The sequence below is a fragment of the Equus przewalskii genome, chromosome 7, assembly GCF_037783145.1.
Source record: "Equus przewalskii isolate Varuska chromosome 7, EquPr2, whole genome shotgun sequence".
NCBI classification, from domain to species: Eukaryota; Metazoa; Chordata; class Mammalia; order Perissodactyla; family Equidae; genus Equus; species Equus przewalskii.
In genome coordinates this window covers 86,023,893-86,043,916 of record NC_091837.1, presented here as the reverse complement: position 1 = coordinate 86,043,916, position 20,024 = coordinate 86,023,893, and the positions used below count along the sequence as shown (strand labels likewise).

Sequence of the window (20,024 nt, the reverse complement as noted above, 5' to 3'; positions counted from 1 at the left end):
CAGACGTTTATTTCTGGAGGTTCTGGGAGGTTTGAAAGTCAGAGATTAGGATGCCAGCATGGTCAGTTTCTAGTGAGGGCTCTCTTTCTGGCTTGCAGAAAACTGCCTTCTTGCTATATCCTTATATGGGTGAGAAGAGAAAGCTCTCCTGTCTGTTCCTCTTATAAGGACACCACTTCCATCATGGGGGGGTCCCACCAACCCATGACCTCATCTAATTACCTTCCAAAGATCCCACCTCCAAATACTATCACATTGAGAGTTAGGGCTTCAACATATGAATGGGGGGGACACAAATATTCAGTCCAGAAATCTATGCTTTTGGCTCCCCCAAATTCATGTCCTTCTCATATACAAAATACCTTCATTCCAATAGCCCCCAAAATCTTAATTCCTTCCAGCATCAACTCTAAAGTCTAAAGTCCAAAGTCTCATCTAAATGCCATCAGATTTGAGTGAGGTGAGGTATGATTCATCCAGAGGCAAAATTCCTCTCCACTGGGAACCTGTAAAACCAGATGTTTCAGTTAGTTCAGGCTGCTATAACAAAATATAACAGACTAGATGGCTTAAACAACTTATTTTATACAGTTCTGGAGGCTTTAAGTCCAAGCTTAGAGTGCCAGCATGGTTGGGCTTTGGTACAGCCCTCCTTCTGGCTTTCAGATGGCTGCCTTCTCTCTGTAACATCACGTGGAGGAGAGAGCGAGCTCTGGTCTCTTCCTAGTCTTACAAGGACACTAATCCCATCATGATCTCATTTAAACATAATTGCCTCCCAAACATCCCACCTCAAAATACCACCACACTGCGGGGGCTGGCCTGGTAGCATAGTGGTTAAGTCTGTGCACTTCACTTCAGTAGCCCAGGGTTCACCATTCTGGATCCTGGGCATGGACCTATGCACTGCTTATCAAGCCATGCTGTGGCAGGTGTCCTTCTTATAAAATAGAGGAAGATGGGCACAGATGTTAGCTCGGGGCTAATCTTCTTCAATAAATAAACAAACAAAAATACCATCACATTGGGAATTAGAGCTCAGCATATGAATTTTGGGGGACACAATTCAGCCCATAACAACAACATATGGTCCAAACAGGATAGCTTGAGCTACAATATCTGCAGTTCCAAGACTTCTTGTTGTTCAGGCTTCCAATCAAATATTGCCTTTTCCCAAGTGATTTAAATGGATTGGGCTGAAGAGTATCCTTAAGTAGGGGATATGATTTCTCCAAAAGCGAGGTAGGCCTGTCAGGCATTAGGCTTCTTGTTTAGTCTGTGGGGTAAGAGCAGGAACATTTATTCCTAGTGGTCTGCAGTGTATCACAAGACATTCCAGCCCATGTAATCCTCCTAAATTTTATGATCTATGCAAGGTTCTGGATTTTCTTCAGGATTCATTAACATCCTTGATGAGTCATATGACTCATGATCATAGTAAAGTTCCTGTTAGCTTGATTCTCAGTTTCGGAAATAATCATATCATCAATATAGTGCACTAGAACACTATACACTTGTAGTACCCTAGATCAGCCTCACTAGATTGTGACAATGCACAGGGGAACTCAAATACCTAGAGGCAAATGTATGTTGGAAACCATTCCACATGAATGCACATTGGTGTTGACTCTCCCTAGCAACTAATATTGAAAAAAGGCATCAGCCAGGTCAGCTACAGAAAACTGGTCACCTTTAGCTTTTGAATTGATCTGTTTAGCAGTTGAATAGTCTGGATCATACTGGGGACTGTTGAAGCTATTAGGGTTACTGTTTAAAGGAGTCCCCTATTGTCCATGGTCAGCCTCCACAATCCATCAGCCTTCCTCACTGGCAACATTAGTTCACTGTAGAGTGAGTGTGTGGGCATTAACACACCTGCATCTAACATGTCCTCAATTAAGGCAGTAATTTTTCATTGATATAGGCCTATAATAGTGTTTCAAATTAACTATTTGAGTAGGCTTAGGTAACTATAACAGTTCCCATGATTCATACTCAATTACTACTGAATCTAGGGTAGATCTAGAAGTTATTTCTTTTTCTCATTTTACTCAGTAGAGGGAGGAACTTTTAGCCAACCGTTATATCCACACCAATTTTACATTCAGGTAAGGGAGACATCCCCACAGTATATTTTTTTAAATCATATATTTCAACTTTTAATAAGGCTTTAATTTTTATTCTTTTTACAGTAGCATCTCCCTGTCCCCATAACTTAATGCTATCACCCGTAGGCGGCTCATTAGTAGGTCTAAGCTGTGCTCCTGTATGCAGAAGATCTAAAAGGGTTTCTTCTCCATCTGCAGGCCACTTCACCCAAACATTTGTAAAAGGCCTTGGTTCTCCCACAGGGACTTGGTGAGGAGACCTTGTCTCTCATGTCATGCTCTTTCTCCATTACTGCTTATGGTAGGCAGAATTCTGAAGATGTCCTCTCAAGGTTCTCATACCCTGCTTATCCAGTCAAAAGCTGATCGAGGTACTGCTCTGAAGGGACTTCGCAGATGGAATGAAGATTACTAACAGGTGATTTTAAGATAGAGCGAGCAGCCCGGATTATCCAGGTGCACCCAATGTATCTACATGATCCCTTAAAAACAGAAGAGGAAGGGGGCTGGCCCCGTGGCCCAGTGGTTAAGTTCGCGCGTTTCACTGCAGGCAGCCCAGGGTTTCGTTGGTTTGTAATCCTCGGCGCTGACATGGCACTGCTCATCAAACCATGCTGAGGCAGCGTCCCACATGCCACAACTAGAAGGACCCACAACGAAGAATATACAACTATGTACTAGGGGGCTTTGGGGGTAAAAGGAAAAAAATAAAATCTTAAAAAAAAAAAAAACAAAACAGAAGAGGAAGGAAGAAGAGTCAGAGAGCTCCAGCAGAAGGGAACGTTAGAGAGCTCTGAAGCCTGAAAAGGACATCATCTACTGTTGCTGGGTTTGAAGGGGGCCATACTCAGGGAACGTAGGTGGTCTCTAGAAGCTGAGAAGAACCCCTAGCCACCAGCCAGCAAGGAAACAAGGGCTGTAGTCCTACAACTACATGGAAGTGAATTCTACTAAGCAACTTGAATGAGCCTGGAATGGGTTCTTTCCCAGAGTCTTCTGACACCTTGATTTTGGCTTTGTGAGACCTAGGGCACAGAAACTAGCTCGGCTGACTGGACTTCTAATCTAAGAGCTGTGAGATAATAAATTTCTGCTGTTTCAAGCTGTAGAAATAGAAAACTGATAGCTTGCAGTAGTATTAAAAGTGGGTATTTTGGAGATGCTGTAGGCTCATGAGAACCTTTCTCTAACTGAAATTCCTCTAATCTTGGGCAAGACAAGCATATCTGCATTGAGATTTGTATATCTTGGGAAATTTGAGAGGAGGCAGTGTGTTTCCTCGGCTTCCTATAAAATTCTATCAAAGTTTCGGTGGGAGTTTAGCCAGTTTCCTCCTTCTCAACGCCATTTTAAATTAACCGTCTAATGATTTCCACAGCATTAGGTCCTGAATTATTGCCCTCTTCTTGTTTTGATTCCTTTCTTTTGTAAAACTGTAACCTTTGTATTATCTTGAAGTCTTATAGGAGGAAGCTGGGATAAAAGACCCTAGATTGCATCTTTTACATCCTCTGAGGTCCTAGGAGCAAAATCACAAATGGTGTTCATAGTGGTGGCACTCCTTTCATCGTAACCTGGGTGAGAGGCATCCCCGGGGAGTTTTGTCACTTGGCAAGTCCACTAACGGCTCACTGTCATATAGCCAGTCTGGTACTGTCTGCATCAGCAGCATTTCTGCAGCTTTAGTAGACATTAGCACTTAAATGACATGGGAGGGGCAGAGCAGTTAACCTGCTCTAGTACGAATGTCCCTGTCTTAATCCATTCTGGTCAGCAAGGACTTTTCCTTGAACTGTCCCCACAAAGACAGCAGCCGAAAAGGGATCCAGGATGAGTGCAAACATCTCCTTCTACTCAACAGTGTTCAAAGCCAGAGGCACTGCTCCTTGATCTAAGATTCTCAGGATCCATTTTAACAGGGTCACCAGGACACTGCTTGTAACAGTCTACAAACTGCCTCCAATTCATTACTGCACAATTCCTTACTTCACTGGTTTCTAGTCCTCCATCTGCAACTTGCCCCACTTGAGTTATCGCCTTAGTTGTAGTAGGTATCACAGGCTAAGCTGACCCATCAAAAGTTTGTGCCCAGGTTTCTTTGGCTGGGGCTCCATTTGCCAACCAGAGAGGATGAAGCTCCATCAAAGGAGACTGTGGATTGTCACTTTGCTAATACTGAAAGGAGCAACCAGGAACTGATTTAGCCAATCTGCCAACAGTTGGCAACTTGTCTTCTAATTTTGCTAGCTCCTGGCATTCAGGTTCTATCATTTCTAGATTGCAATGGAAAGTCTTACAATCAGTAGCTGATTTCAAAGCCTGTGTTACTTCACACCAAGCACAGCTTGGCAACCACCTCTGCATCAATAGTTCATTTGCATCCCCTTTATCAGAACCATTCTTTTTCTTTCTAAATAATGTCTAACCCATGTTTTTAGCAAAAACATGCGTCAGAAGTCTTCTAAGAAATCCCACCTCTAATGCCAACTGTATGTACTAAAATAGGCTTTGATTGCTAAAGAAGACTGTTAGGACCCCAAATAACAATACTTACAAATCTATAACTTATTCGAGAAAATGGATACAATATAACAACAGTGTAGAAGTAAGGATTTAGATGCCCGTCAAAGGCTGTCTCACGGCAAGGGGTCTGGGGAGGTCTGGTACAAGTTTTTACCTTCTACTTTCTATAAGGGTCATGTTTTAGAGCACTTTCTCTCTTGGATCAGGAACCACGTACATGTGCTTAGAACTGCTTGGAACTAGGGAGCCCAGGAATCTCACTGGGTTTTTAAATATCTTTCTGGTCACATATACATATTCCTGCTACAAAGTCAGTCTCAACAGTTGCAAATCAGGAATCTCACTCCTACAATAAACAATGCTGGTAGGCTGGTAAAAACCAACCGAAAACTCCTTGGATGCATGGTTACAAAAGTGACATTAATAATCAGCTTGTTTGAGGTACTGGGACCAGAGCTTAATGAAATGCAGGAACTTGAGCAAAACAGCTCAGGCTAATTCCAGGACTGCTGGAAATTAACCTGCACAGCACATGATGTTGAAGAATCGTCCTTCTATTCCTGGTTTACTGTCATGATTGGGGGTTGATATTTATCAAATTCTTTTACTGCATTTATTTATGTGATTACGTATTTTTCATCTTTTATCTGTTACTGTGGAAAATTTACATCAATTTTCCCCTTAATGTTAAACCATGCTTGCATTTCTGGGAGAAAACCCAAGTTTATCTTTTGTTGTGCATTACCAGATCTGGTTTGATAATATTTTATTTGGAATTTTTCCCACTTTTTGTTCATGAATGAAATTGACCTGTATAATTCCTTTCTCACACGTGCCTCCTCTGGTATTGTTACTGAGTTTATACTAGCTTCATGGAACAAATTGAGAAGTGTTCTTTTTTTTCTATTCTCTGGAAGATTTGTAACAGATGTTTTTTTTTTTCATAAAAGTCAGATAGCACATTTTCTTTATGAGATAATTTCAAATTTCTGATTCAATTTCTTTAATGACTATCCAATTATTCTCTTTGCAGTTCGTGAATCGATCTTGGTAAATTACATTTTTATAACTTTTTGATTTTAACTTTTCATATATGTCGTGACAATGTTCTTTACCTTTTTAACCTCCACTGTCTATATTTACGTCCATCTTTTGGTCCTAATTTTATTAATGTAATTAATATACTGAATAAACAATAATGGCAACATAATCAAAATGCAACTGATTGTTGTCCCATCATTCTGTTAAACATTTTTCAGTGTGAGTATTCTACTCCTGTCCCAGCATGAAAATTCTAACGAGCCCACTTGGATAATAGATAGTTCTAACTAACCTTAAGTTGCAGATGCAGTCTAATAATTTGCATATCCATTCCTAATATTAACCAAAATTCTGAACTAGATTTCCCATCAAAAATTTTTCCCCTTGCCTCCTAGAGACTGTTTTAGGCTGGAAACTTGCAGTGGGATAGGTTAGGGGGTCTTGATCTGCCTTCTCTCATTTGCCTTCTCCAGCTAGCTGCCTGGGGCTTTACTCTTCCAGGGTGGGTATGTAGAGACAGAGAAGGGGATGGTGCTACAGCTGTTCTGCTTGGACTGGTCCAATATTAAATTGGCTTCCACGTCTCTGGGCCTGAAGGATGATTCAGCCCGCCTCTCCGAAGGTGTCTTGGTGATTTCTGGATGTTAGATGTTTTCTCATTTCTTCCTTCTCTCTCATATGCTCTCACTCTATTTCTGGATTCACGATAACAACCAATTTGTCCATTGTATTGGTTGCTTCAAAAAACACAGTTTGGGACTTACGTCTTTGAGTCTACTGTGTCTTCTTCCTCCTGTCTCTCTAAGTGAGTGAATGTAGGTAAAGCATTCAGAAGCTCGTCCAACTACATATACACCGTACAAGTGATAACTCTTATAACCCACTAGAAAGTGAACTGCACGAGCTTCCATTTTGTTCACAGCGCATAGAACAGTTGCTGGCACAATAAAGTAAACGTCCCTGTTTATTTTTTGTGCCTCCCTTCTTTTCTGTTGTTTCTCCCACTTCTTAAGGAGAATATTTAGTTCACTGATTTGCACTCTTTCTTCAGTCTAAAATAAAAAAGCATTTATGTTTATAAGTTTCTCTGAATGTACAGATTTTGCTACATCCTACAATTTTAATAGGCGTATTTTCTTTCTTGTTTCGTTCTGAGTATATTTTAGTTCCTATTATTATTTTTTACAAAGATGTTATTTATAAGTATGTTTTGAAAATCCAGATTTGGGCGTATTTAACCAATTATGGTATTATGGATTTATAACCTAACTGCATTATGGTCAGAGAATATATTGATAAAACTACATTTTTTTCAATCTGTTGAGTCTTAATGATATGTTAGATATACGAGTTTCTTTTACTTCTTCCATGTGTCTTAGAGAAGAGTATGTACTCCCTGCTTGTTGAATGTAGCGTTCTGCAAATGTCCACTTTGTTTTCAAACTTTTGTTCTCAGGACCACTGTACATTCTTAAAAATATATTGAGGACTTCAGAGATTTTTTTTTAACGTGGGTTATATCTAACAATATTTACCATATTAGAAATTAAAACTGAGACATTTAAAAATATGTAATGTTATTTATTTACTTTTTTGAGGAAGATTAGCCCTGAGCTAACTGCTGCCAATCCTCCTCTTTTTGCTGAGGAAGACTGGCCCTAAGCTAACATCCGTGCCCATCCTCCTCTACTTTATACGTGGGATGCCTACCACAGCATGGCTTGCCAAGCGGAGCCATGTCTGCACCCAGGATCCGAACCAGCGAACCCCTGGCCGCTGAGAAGCGGAACGTGCGCACTTAACCACTGCACCACCGGGCCAGTCCTGTAAGGTTATTTAAAATTAGCAAAACCATTATGCACCATCAAGAAATAACAATTATAAAAAAATTGATTTTCATTTCTAGATTTGTTTTTACCTCTTGTATTTTACACAAAGCAATCTAAAAATGAATGGTATTTTCTGGATTTATTTTTCCTCAACACCACTGAGATCTGCAGGACAGTGCAACAGCATCCCCTGGGAACTTACAAACGCAAATCCAGGCCTACTGGATCAGATTCCGTAAGGATTGGTCGGAAACTGTTTTGTCAAGTTCTCTAGGTAACTGATGCTTAGTACAGTTTGAGAAGGACTGCTTCACACTGTATACTGACCATCTTTCCATTAAAAAGTTATACAGCTTTATTTGTTTTTATTTTTAAACTTTTGTTACAGTCTCTATACAGAAAAGTACGAAACCATAAGGGCAGAGCTCAATGCATTTTCACAAAGTGAACAAATCTGTGTAGCCAGCACTCAGATCAAGAAACAAAACATTACCTGTACCCCGACTTTTAACACTATTGGTTAATTTGCCTGGGTTTGAGCTCATGTACATGAAATCATACAGTGAGTACCTTTCTTTGGTTTCTTGCTTCTTTTGCTCAACATTTCATTCGTGATATACATCCACCCAGTTCCCTGACAATAGTTCATTCACTCTCATTGCTATGGAGTATTCTGCTACAGGAAAACAGCACAACTCATCCAGTCTACCAAGACATTTGAGTAGTTTAGCTTTTCACAATCACAAACAGACCTGCTATAGACATCCTTGAACACGCCTTTTGGTGAGGATATGTATGCATGATATATGAGGCATATACATGTATAATATGCAGTTCACTTAAAAGCTTTTTGTTAAAACACTTGTTACATTTAATGCAGAACTTTCCAAATCTCAATTCATAACCACTAGAGACAGACAAGCAGGAAAAACACAATTTTTCATTAGTTAAAAATATATGCTATATTGTACTATGAACTTACTAAATATAAGTTTTAGCATATGCAAATTTACCTTATTTTCTATCCAAAAACTCTAAGAAATTTGCTTTTGTTTGATCATTTACAGATTCTCTAGGTCCATGATATGCAATGGAAATACAATGCAAGCCACATATGTAATTTTAAATTTTCTAGTAGTCATATTGAAAAAGAAAAAGAAACAGGTGATACTAATTTTAATAATATACTTTACTTGCATCTAAAATATTATAATTTCAACATATAATCAATATAAAAATATTTAGAAATTTTACATTATTTTTTATGTATTCAAAATCCATTGCAAACTTTACATTTATAGTACATATCATTCCAGACTCTAAAATTTCATCAGAAATACTTATTCAGTATTTAGATTTAATTTACAGTTGAAAAAGGAGATTTACATAACCAGGTTTTGCCAGCTATACTTAAAGTTTTCCAATAACTGAATCAAGTATCAGTTTTAACACTTCACTTTATTAAGATTAAATTATTCAGTTACTCAGTCACACTAACCACATCTGCAGAGCTTAAAAGCCACATGTAGCTGCTGGTTACAGTACTGGAAAGCTTATGTCTAGGTCAAGAGTGGTTTATGTTGTGCTTCATATGCTAATTGAAGCCATGATGCAAATTCTAAAGGAGTATTTTCTTTTACATGCTGTGGAAGACGGACAATTTTGAAATAGATGAGAATGAGAATTTTTTTAGTCTACTTTTTTTTTGGATATCTTTGTACTTTTCTCTGAATTTTGCTGTGAACCTAAAACTGCTCTTAAAAAGTAAGGCTTTTTAAAAAGAAAATGTAACATAGAAGATTTTTGCTAAAACAGCAAAAATGCTGATGGTAATAATGTTCAATCTAAGTGATGATGAAGATTACAAAATGTACAGGGCATGGAAACAGCATGGCTGGTTCAGCAGGGAACTGTCCCTAGGGAAGCATAGTTAGGGGAGGATGGGACTAATGGAGAGAAGGTTGAGAAAACAACAGATGATGACCGTACTTGCAGACAGTATAAATCCATGATTTTTTCCTGTACTCCAGGATGTAGTATGAAAGTTTAAAGTGATCTGTTTTGAATTGTATTTTTGAAACACCAATCTGGCAAGTGATGGACATGATGGCTTGGGGTTAAACTAGAGGCTAGGAGCCCAGTTAGGAGGCTATTTCAATTATCCAAGCAAGAGAAGATGAGAATCTGCCCAGGGAGTAATGGAGATGGAGAAAATGGGGACAGATTCAAGAGATATTTAGGCAATAAAAGATGTGGTGACCAGTCGGATAAAATATTAGGTTGGGAAATACCTAGCATAACTCCCAGGGAAATGCACTGCTCAAACATTTGGACCATTAGCCAAAATAGGATGACTGAAAAAGGGGACAAGGAAGAGGGAAGGGGATAATTCCAGGGCAGAAAGAAATCCTGCCGGGCACTGTTGTGTTACAGAAAGAACACCAGCTCTGGGGTCTGAGACTTTCAAATAGCAGCTCCATCATTTATAGTTATTAAGCAAATTACCTTCTCTGAGATCCTGGATCCTAATCTATAATATTTCCTACTTTGAGAACTTTTATGAGGATTAAATATTTATGTATGTTAAGCTCTTCGAATAAGCCAGATGCTCAATTAAAAAATATATCTGAATCTGCGGAAGGCCTGCTCTGGATATTACGCCATATGCATAAAAAGGATGAAACCTAGGGCTTGTTCTCAATCAGATTATAATTTAATCTTCTTGTCATTAGGAATAGCAACGTTTTGAGATTTCTGCCTGTTGGAATTTTGAACCTAAGATGAACTGGCTGACATCATAATTCATTTCTATTCTCATAACACACGTTCAGTAACTGACTTAAATCTAAATCTTCTGGTCTTTTATGTCCCATAAACATTTTGTCTAGGTCAGATGCAGTGACTGCTGGAAGAACCATCACAGAAAACTATCGCTTTTCTAAGTAATTTTTATAAATGTTTTATAATGCTTATTTCAAACATAAAAAACAGGAACAAATCAACAAAAAATTATATCCCACGATCAACTTCATTTTTTCAGGTTTCAAAAGAAACAATTTTTAAAAAGGGAATTTTTTAGTTGGCAAAACTACATTAATGGGGCTTAGGACTATAAGACATCTCCCCTTTTGCAAACAGGTTCAAGGAAAATTCCAAATTCATTGGAAATATATGGAGGGTCACACAGCAATCCATAGCCTCCCATCTTTCTAACCGCCGCTAACATCCACCTCTTTCCACGAATTTGATCGCTCATTACACACGAACAGGAAGTGGAAGAGCTGGCGGAATTCAACCTCAAGATGCGTCGGTGGAGTCTAATGCATCTTCCAAGGGCAGTGGGTATTTAACTTGCGGGAAACGCCCCCCAATCTACGCAACCTGCTCCACTCCAACACGAAAACACCCCCTCGCTAGGTTCCCACGCTCCTCGCGGCAGCTGAGAGGGCCGAGTTTAAAAACGCGACCGCGCGTGCGCCGCACTTGCGCGCATGCGCCGCAGTTACGCGCATGCTCATTGGCGGAGACCTGCCGGGTCCTGGGAGGGTGCGAGGCAGGCCTGCCCCGCCCCCGCCCTCAACGCCGCGCTTCCCTTCCGCGCTCGGCAGCTCGGCTTCCCTTTCTGAGAGCGCCGGCGGCGACCGCCAGGTTCTGTGTCCTCTCCGCAGGGTCTCCCCCCTTTCCTGGCGTGAGCATGGCAGCTTGGAGACGCGGGGTTGCCCTGCGGCTCTGCGCCACAGGTAAGGGCCGTGCGTGGGCGAGGGGGGCGGGCGCGGGACCCTCCCTGAAGGGGTCGGGCCTGGGCAGGGGTCTCGAGCCCCGGTGGGGAGAGGCTGCGGGGTTCGCCGAGATGTCCCTCCGCTCCCGGGGCCCCCTAACTGAGCGGACGCCTTTAAGGTCCTTCCCCCAACCGGCCCTGCGGGGACCCGCGGCAGCCACCCGAGAGATGCGGCTGTCTTCCGTTCCTCCTTTGCTGAGTGTGGCAGGAAGTTTCAGGAGCGCCGACTCCCATCGATCGGCTTGAAGGATGATGCCACCTTCCCAGCTTGTGGCCAAGCCTTGCTTTGGCTTTAGGTTTCGAGTCTTGTCACGTCTGAAGAATTTTTACCCACCGGGCTCCAGGAGGCATGGCCAAGGACGGATCACGGTCAGGTCGCCGAGGTTGTGCTATATGAGAAGTGATCTGAGTACGTGTTGGCCTTTCTCGGCCTCCTCGTGCCAGTCGGGAACCCTGGTCCTCACTGTGGTGTGTTCACTTACTCAGCGACCGTTTACCTCTCACTACGTGCCAGGCACTCTTCTGAAATAAGTTTTAGATGTGTAGCTCATTTTGTTTCTGTCTATCAATCAGTTTGGGGGAAAGAAACCTAATAGTATTTTGATGGCATTTGGAGTTTATACTTAGGAGATAATTACTACTAGAGAAAAAGGAGAAATACCAGAAAAACGATTTCTATCTCTACTCCAAAAATATGGACTGGTAAAAAAGGAAAAAATAGGATTAGAGAAAAAGTATATGTAAAAGGAATTTCTGTGCCTTAGACTTACACCAGCCTACATAGAACTTACCTGTCACATTATGGTTGCACGAGGAGTAAATGTTTATTAAATGGATGAACTACTTATGCTTGCATCGTTTTTGCCCTGGGATGGATCAGTGATGTTATTTTGGTAGGTTGTAAAAAATCAAAAACATTTTTTAGGTGACTAAGCATAAGGTACAAGCCAAGTGATAAATCAGCACTTACTGTATTGTGTATATTTGTCTTTTCTTTTTCAGTTGTTTTACTTGATATGGCTTTCTGTAAAGGGTTTGTAGAAGATTTAGATGAATCGTGAGTATATTTATTTTTAAATAGTATCTTAACTTCTTCCAACTCTAATATTATTTGAATATTTGCATAAATATAATCTTTTAATAATAGAGACAGTAATGACCAATGCTAGTATACCACTCATTTTCATTCATTTCATTCAGAGTTGCCCTAAGTGCTGTGTATGTACAAAATGGGGTTATGTTCAAAGAGTTGCTAACAGTTATGAGATCAGAAAACTGGCAAACTTTCTATATTCTACTTTATCATTTTACCTTGTATTTGTTATGTTTTTCTGCTGTAGACTACCGAGTGGGTACTGAAATTCTGTAACGGCGCTGTGTATTTATCTTTATAGTAGCCCAGCACTAGTCACAAGGCCTTGCCTATGGACCAGAATCCTATGGGTGATCTTTCAGGCCTGACTGTAGGCAATTACAAGGTTTTGCCGGGCAGGCCTCAAGAGAGAAGCTGCCCTCCCCACACCAGACTTGGTGTACAGCCAGTGCACTGCAGTGTCTGGAGGGAGTTGTAGTCATAGCCTCAGGCCCTCTGGGCCAGCCATGCTCCTGTGGATGTCTGCATTCCTAGCCTGGTTGCTCTTTTGGAGACCTCCGACTGCTGGCCTCACCTAAGGCATTTTCTGGGCACCTCTGCTGAGACCTCCTTACCGAGGGGCTGGCCGAGGTTCTTTTCTCCCCTTGGAGTCTGTACCTTTCTGCTCCTGTCCCTTATCCTTCTCCCTCCCTCTCCCCACGGGTCCATAAAGAGGCAGAAGCCTCTGGTTCAGTGCTCCTCAGCAGTGAGATGAAGTCCTCCGTCTGTCCTGCAGTTACCTGCCCCTCGCCTGTGGCTCTTCCACTCAGAAAAATGGAGCACTAAGGAGCTGGTGCCTTTTGTTTGGCCTCTTGGCTTACATTGTTGCTGTAAGTGATTCAAGGCTTGATTCTTACTTTTAGTTTGGCTGTTGTCCTAATTAACCACCTCTACACAACAAAATTGATGTAGCAGCAAGGTGGTCAGTTGAGCACAATGCTGTTCTGGAAAAGCAAAAAGCCTGAGAGTCCTTTGGGGCACTTCACCAGCCAAGTACTGATGGGTATTGGGGAGTGCTAGTGGATCCCTGGCAGAAACTTTTTGATTCTGCAGAGACCCGTTGTTCACAGGGAGATAACCTTGTTAAACTTAGTGGTACCTAGAGGGGTGTGTCGCTACAGGCCTCCTCCTCTAGGATGCCCTGATGGCATGGCTTTGTGTGAGGCGGGGGTAGGGGGAGGATGAGCAGGTGCAGACACCCCGGACCCTCACCTTCCTCAGTTGGGTGCTGTGTGGACTCTCACAGGTTTGGCCCACCCATGATGGGTTTCCTATCACTGGAAAACATGTCTGGCCCACCCTCACAGAGGCTATAGTGGTCCTGCAAGCCATCCTGGTGATCCTCGGGTGTACAGTGAGGGATTGGGAACAGAGGATAATGAAACTGTTAACCAGACTCAGATTTCTAGGTTTGTCTTTGCTGATCCTGCTTTGTACCCAGTTAAGCCTCCTCATGAAGCCAGATTGGTCGGTCTGTGACACAGTTCAAGTCTTAACTGACAAGTTTCCAGACATGGAAAAGCAGCTACCACCAAGATAGCAAACATTGACCGGCACAAAGAGTGTCAGTAAGAGTGAGAACTGGGCTCTCTCTCCTGGGTGACCCGTGCAAAAGACTTTCTGAAAAGGTCTCCAGCTGTGGTAAGTCAGTAATGGAGTCTCAAAGGAGGAGATTAATAAGCTCTTCACCAAGGACCTCATGGTCAGGTAGCAAGCCATGAGGGACCGGACGGGTGGCCCCACTATGATCGGCATGATGGCAGCCCTGTGAGTATCACAAGTACTGTCCCCACCATCCTGTACACTGAGTCTGGAGATGAGTCGAAGAGCCTTGACATCTTTACCCACACCTTGATAATGTGTTCAGTTGAGGCCCCTCTATCCGCAGGCAGGGCTGGAGATCCTATGCCAAGGGTCAGAGTTCATTGGGAGGTGGGGAGAATTGCACTTCTGGGGCCTTTTGGATATCAGTGCACAGGTGCGTGTGATCCCTATAGTCCCTGTTAGCAGGGTGAGGAGGATCTATATAATACTCTCTGGTTCTGAGTTTGTGACAACCAGTACCAGCACTGTTGCCCAGGCCTGGCTCTGTGCACTCTCGCTCACCTTTGTCCCCAAGCCCCAGTGGGAATTGCTGTAGTGAGGGCTATCTTAGTCAAGCATGTGGGAGACTGACCACCAGACTACCAGCTCCTGGTGCCATTGTCTCCCCAAAACAATATTTGCTACCTGGCGAGTAAAAGAAATAACTGCAGTAATTGCTGAGCTGGAGGAAGCCATCGTGCTCTGTGAGACTGTTTCTCCATTCAGTAGTCCCGTCTGGCCTGTGCACAAGGCCTTGGGTACCTGGAAACTCACCATTGATTATAGGTAGCTCAGAACCGTAGTGCTGTGCTTGGCACTAGTGGTACCTGATATCAGGAAGATGCTACTGGGCGGAGCTTGGTCTGTAGCATTTGACATTGCAAGTGCCTTTTCTGGCATCCCTCTCTACTGGGCCAATCAGAATCAGTTTCCTTTCTGTGGAATGGATTCCAGTACACCTTTAATGTCCTTCTACAAGGCTATCTAAATTCCCCACCTATCTGCCGTCAATGGGTAGGCCATGACCTACAAAAACTATGCTGATAACCTAGAGGGCCTAGGCAAGGGCGCTGCCCACAAGGACTGGACACCATAAAGACTCACAAGTGGCAACATGGCTGGGCTGTTAATACAGACAGGGGACACGGACCTGTACCCAGCTGAAATTCCTGGGTGTGATCTGGGAAGCAGTACATCTCATTCCAGAGAAGATCATTTCCAAACTTTGAGCCTTTCTGACCCCCAAAAAAAGAGGCCCAGGGATTGATGGGCCTATTTGGCTGCTGATGCTGTCATATAACCCATGCAGGGATCTTGATGGTACCCATCTACCGGGTTACCAGAAAGGCCACCACCTTTGACTGGGGCCCTAACCAGCGCAATACCCTGGAGGCCCTCTACCAGGCCACCAGGCCTCCCTTCTTGTGCACCCCGCTGATCCACATCTGCCATTCGAGTTACATATCTCAGCACCCTCTCAGTTCACTGGAGCTCATTGTAGAAGGACACCACCAGAGGCTAATGTGGACCTGTAAGTTCCCCAGGTTGGCTGAAACATAACACACCTCTTGAGATGCAGTTGTTGACCTGTTGGGCCTTGGTGGATGAGTGCAGTGGTAGGCTCACGAGCAGAAATTCCAGGCATGTTGCTGAATAGGGACAGCTCTGGAATCTCTAGTGAAGTGGAGATGGCACATACAGCAGCCCTGCTGGAGTCTCACAGCTCCCTGCAAAGGTCTCACAGGTGCCCCTCCACCTCCCAGGAATAACAGACAAGGAACCGCTGCTTCCTCTTGCCCAATGGGGACCACCCATGGGCCTGGTTCACTGATAGCTCCTCCTGCTTAGCTTATACTGGGATGGAATTGGGTGTGGCTGCCATCCAGCCTGAAAGAGACCTGTCCTTCACCACATGTGGTAAAGGACCTTTGCACAGTGGGCAGTTTCATGCAGTGTGGAAGACTGTAAGATTATCTGCCTCTCTGTTCCCCTGTCTCCTACTCCTTGCTCCAGCCAGCCCCAGCAAGTGAGCCCTGCCATATTTTCGCTGACTCATGGGCTGTGGCCAATGGCTTCATTCTTTGATTGTGTGGCATATAAAACAGGAGCCCCTGTGAAGATGAGACATTTGGATAAAGATCAGTTCTGCTCCTAGTAAGCATTTTGTTGCATATGTGGATGCTTGCTGGAAAGGCCCCTGTGCTGACAAAGGGAAACAACCAATGAGCATACTATGCTTGTCAGCTAAATGGGGAAACTGAATTGTTCTTCACCCCAGAGCAGTCAGATGTGCAACTAATTGCCTCCTGGATCCACAAGAGGATGGCCCCTGAAAATTCAGATGCTATCCTAGATTAGGCTGGCACGCTTGGACTGCACTCTTGTGAGAAGATACCAAAGCAGCATGAAAAAGCTGTCCCATTTGTCAGACCCTGCTCAAGCCTAAAAATACTGTCCAAGAACAGATTATTTCAAGTCAGTGAGCCAGGGCATTCTCAGGAGGCAGAACACACTGGACCCCTCATTCCAACCATAGTGTTCCCCTGGATCCTAATTGCAGTTGACACTGTCTCTGGATTGGGCCTAGCCATCCCCATGCATTGCACTGACTCGGGCCCCATCATCCAGGCCCTGCAAGACCATATTTGTTTTCTGTTCGGATTCCTGGAGAACACTGCATCTCATAACGGGCCTGGATTTGCAGCCCAAGCTCCCCATCAATGGGCCTAGTCATGGGGCATACAGTAGACTGTTCGTGCTCTGTATCACCCCTAATCCACAGAGGTAGTTGAGCATTTTAATGAACAATTAAAGGACAAGCTTAATCAGCTGATGGGCAGCCCATGTGATGGTTATCAGTATATAGACTAAAACTTTTAACTAAAAAAGGGGAACAAAGCCAAAAGATGTAGGTTCACCAACATGGGGGATTGGTTAAGGGTGCTGTCCTTGCCCCTGGTATAGGACAATGTTACATTTGGATAGACGTGGACACCTTTGGACCTGAGAGCTCAGATTTAGGGGGGATATGCTCTCTTTGTCTTAACTACAGGTCTTCAAATGTTACTAAAATATCCTCCTCATAGAGAACTTTTGTCATCCAGCCAGTATAGATTGAATATAGATCACTGGAAAACACTAGCAGATGAAACAAATATATTTCTTCCCTGAATTAGCATATTTATGGTTGGATAACTACAACATGTGGGAATTGATAAGAATCATAAAGAGGATAAAGATGATATGGGAAGATTGACTGCAGCTGTGAAGAATTTAGAACAGTATTATAGAGTAAGCAGTGCTTTTAGCTGGGTAGGATTTGAACCTGAAAGAATGTAGAAAGTCAAATAAACATGAATTTAGCTGTGATAAACATCATAGTCTGGAAATCGTAGGGTGCTCATATTTGAGTGGAAAGATATGTTGGAACCAGATAAAACAGCAATTTGTACTTTTTTTGTAGATGGTGGGAGAGGGCCAAAAGATGTCAAGAGTCACATGGTCAGAACTGTTTTCTGAAAATTCTTTGACTGTATTGTGTCAGTGTCCCCAAAAGCTCCTCCAGGTTTGGTGATTGACTAGGAGCACTCACAGGACTCAGCCTGTAGTCGAAGTCACAGCCGTGATCTATTACAGTGAGAGGACATGAGGCAAAATCAGCAAAGGAAAAGGCACGGGCAAGTTCCAGGGGAAACCAGGAACAAGTTTCCATGAGTCCTCTCCCAGTAGAGTCACAAAGGATGTGCTTAATTCGTCCATCAGGAGTTGTGACTACATGTGTGAAATGTTATCTACCAAGGATGCTCCTTAGAGACTCAGCGCTAGGATTTTTTATTGAGAGCTGGTCATGAAAGCACCCTTCTGCCTAACCTGTACCAAAATTCAGATTCCCAGAAGGAACGTAGCTGTTTGTCACAAAACCTTGTTGTTTACACAGTGTAGGACCAATGGTGGGAGCCCTCCTGAAATTCAGGTTCCCAGATGCCAACTCAGGGCCAGTCTTGCCAGTAGACCTTTTTAAGGATAGCCTCAGGCCTGCTCTTAACTTTAATGTACAGGTGTAAGTGGAATAGAGGGCTAGGAGCTGGCTATATAGCTGTGGTTCTCCCAAGTCCCACTTTAATTTTTTTGGATCTTTTATTCCTGGTTACTTTATCAGTACTCTCCTTTTATTAAGATGTTTAATTGCTAAGATTTAGAGGTCACTGAGTAAAACTTTTACATAAAAATTTATTTAAAGAATTTGTTCCATGTTCCTATATTTATCAATTTATTATCCCCACCTATACTATTCAATTGCAAAGTGGAAATATACAGTCAAAGATTTGTTTTCTTGTTTTTTAGGTTTAAAGACAGTCGAAAAGATGACATTTGGCTTGTAGATGTGAGTATGTAAATTTTTTGTACTCATTAACCACCCCTCCCATTGTAAGTGTTATTTTCTATTTTCCGCCCAAACATGGTAATATACAATCAGTGCTTATGTATATTACTTAATGTGTTTTCTTAGGTAGTACTCTTTGGGTCTTTGCATTAAAATCAACCTCAGAGCTTTAAGGTTCCTGGCAAGGGAACTGCTTTTGATGAAATTTTGATGAGGTCAACTTGTGGTTTATGTCTGAGGGAGATTATGCTATGATTTTATAACAGAATTCACTATGTTGTTTTTTCATATTATCCTAGAGATTGAGTATGTTAATATCACCTGGCAGTCAAAATCATATTTTCATCTTAAGAGTGAACAAAATCAAATTTTCATCTTCCTTTCCTCACTTTCAAGTTTGGAATGTATTTAAACTTCACAGTGTTTGGCATTCGTTTTAACGTGCCTCAGTGAAAAAGAAGTGGAGTGGCAGCAAAAGAGATGAAGTGAGACTGGCAGAGTTGACAATTACTGAAACCAGGCGATGGACATGAGGGCCCATTGTTTAATTCTTTCTTTCTCCTTTTGTGTATATTTCAACATTTCCATAGTATAATGTTGAAAAATAGGTAAATCTCATTTCATGAACCTACAACAAGCAGTTTGTTACACCATTTCACTAGAGAAACCTAAGCACCGCCCCAGTCATCTGGTGATTCAGGAGGAAAAGCTGTGGTTTTCATTTAAGCAGCCTGACTTGTCCCTATCCCAAGCCAGTCATCCTAATGATCTCCTATGTCTTACCAGTGGTTATGCTTAAAGTAGCAAAAGTACCTGCTGTGTTGGAATTTTTGTAATAGAAGTAGATTGATATTGTTCATTAACCCTTAAGGGGTGTACATATGATGTGTGTATGTGTATTTAGTGGTTTCATTTTATATATATCATAGACACACTCACTTGGAAGCAAAGATGTTTTTATTGTAAACCATATCTCTATTTTAAGTAGGTATCAGCAGTCATCTTAAATGAACTTAGAGAAGTATCAGTGTTGAGAATATGTTAGGAGTAAACTTATCCAGGTTTATGTGTGTGTGTTTTATCTTTGATTATATAATCACTTTAATTAGACTTTTTATCTAAAACAGATTATTGTCAGATCATTTAGTCAAAGAGATTCTTTAAAAATTAAGATTGATATCCATAGTAACACAACATTTTAGTGGTTATCTTTTTTTTTTTAAACAAGTTTTATGCACCATGGTGTGGCCACTGTAAAAAACTGGAACCGATTTGGAATGAAGTTGGTCTTGAGATGAAAAGCATTGGCTCTCCGGTTAAAGTTGGAAAGATGGATGCTACTTCCTATTCTAGTAAGCGTTATTCACTTTATTTTACCATTCTCATAATGAACATGTTTTAATTACATGAAACAGTATTCAAGGTAAGAAGGGTTTTTTTTGCTTATGTAAAATTAAAGTTCTCTTAATAATTTAAGACTGTATACTTTACAGTTAAAGAATTAGTTGTTGAATGTTAAATATGCAGTATATGTTAATTGTATGCCTAACAAAGAAGTATAAACCATTCCTCCAACTTTGAGCCCGCTTGAGATAATCAATTTCCCTGAGGCATAAATACAGAAATTTGACTGTTAAACTCTTGA

General features: G+C 41.9%; 1 protein-coding gene across 1 annotated transcript in view; it reads left to right on the top strand.

Annotated features, from left to right (window-relative positions):
* The first annotated feature begins 10,986 nt into the window (after positions 1–10,986).
* The window catches only part of TMX3 (thioredoxin related transmembrane protein 3), a 43,939-nt gene continuing 34,901 nt past the window's right edge, over positions 10,987–20,024 (top strand). Inside the window, exons 1-4 of the mRNA XM_008529380.2 lie at positions 10,987–11,241; positions 12,282–12,336; positions 18,340–18,379; positions 19,608–19,731. Coding sequence (XP_008527602.2) covers positions 11,196–11,241; positions 12,282–12,336; positions 18,340–18,379; positions 19,608–19,731 — 265 coding nt within the window. The 5' untranslated portion in view covers positions 10,987–11,195. The remainder of the gene's footprint in view (positions 11,242–12,281; positions 12,337–18,339; positions 18,380–19,607; positions 19,732–20,024) is intronic.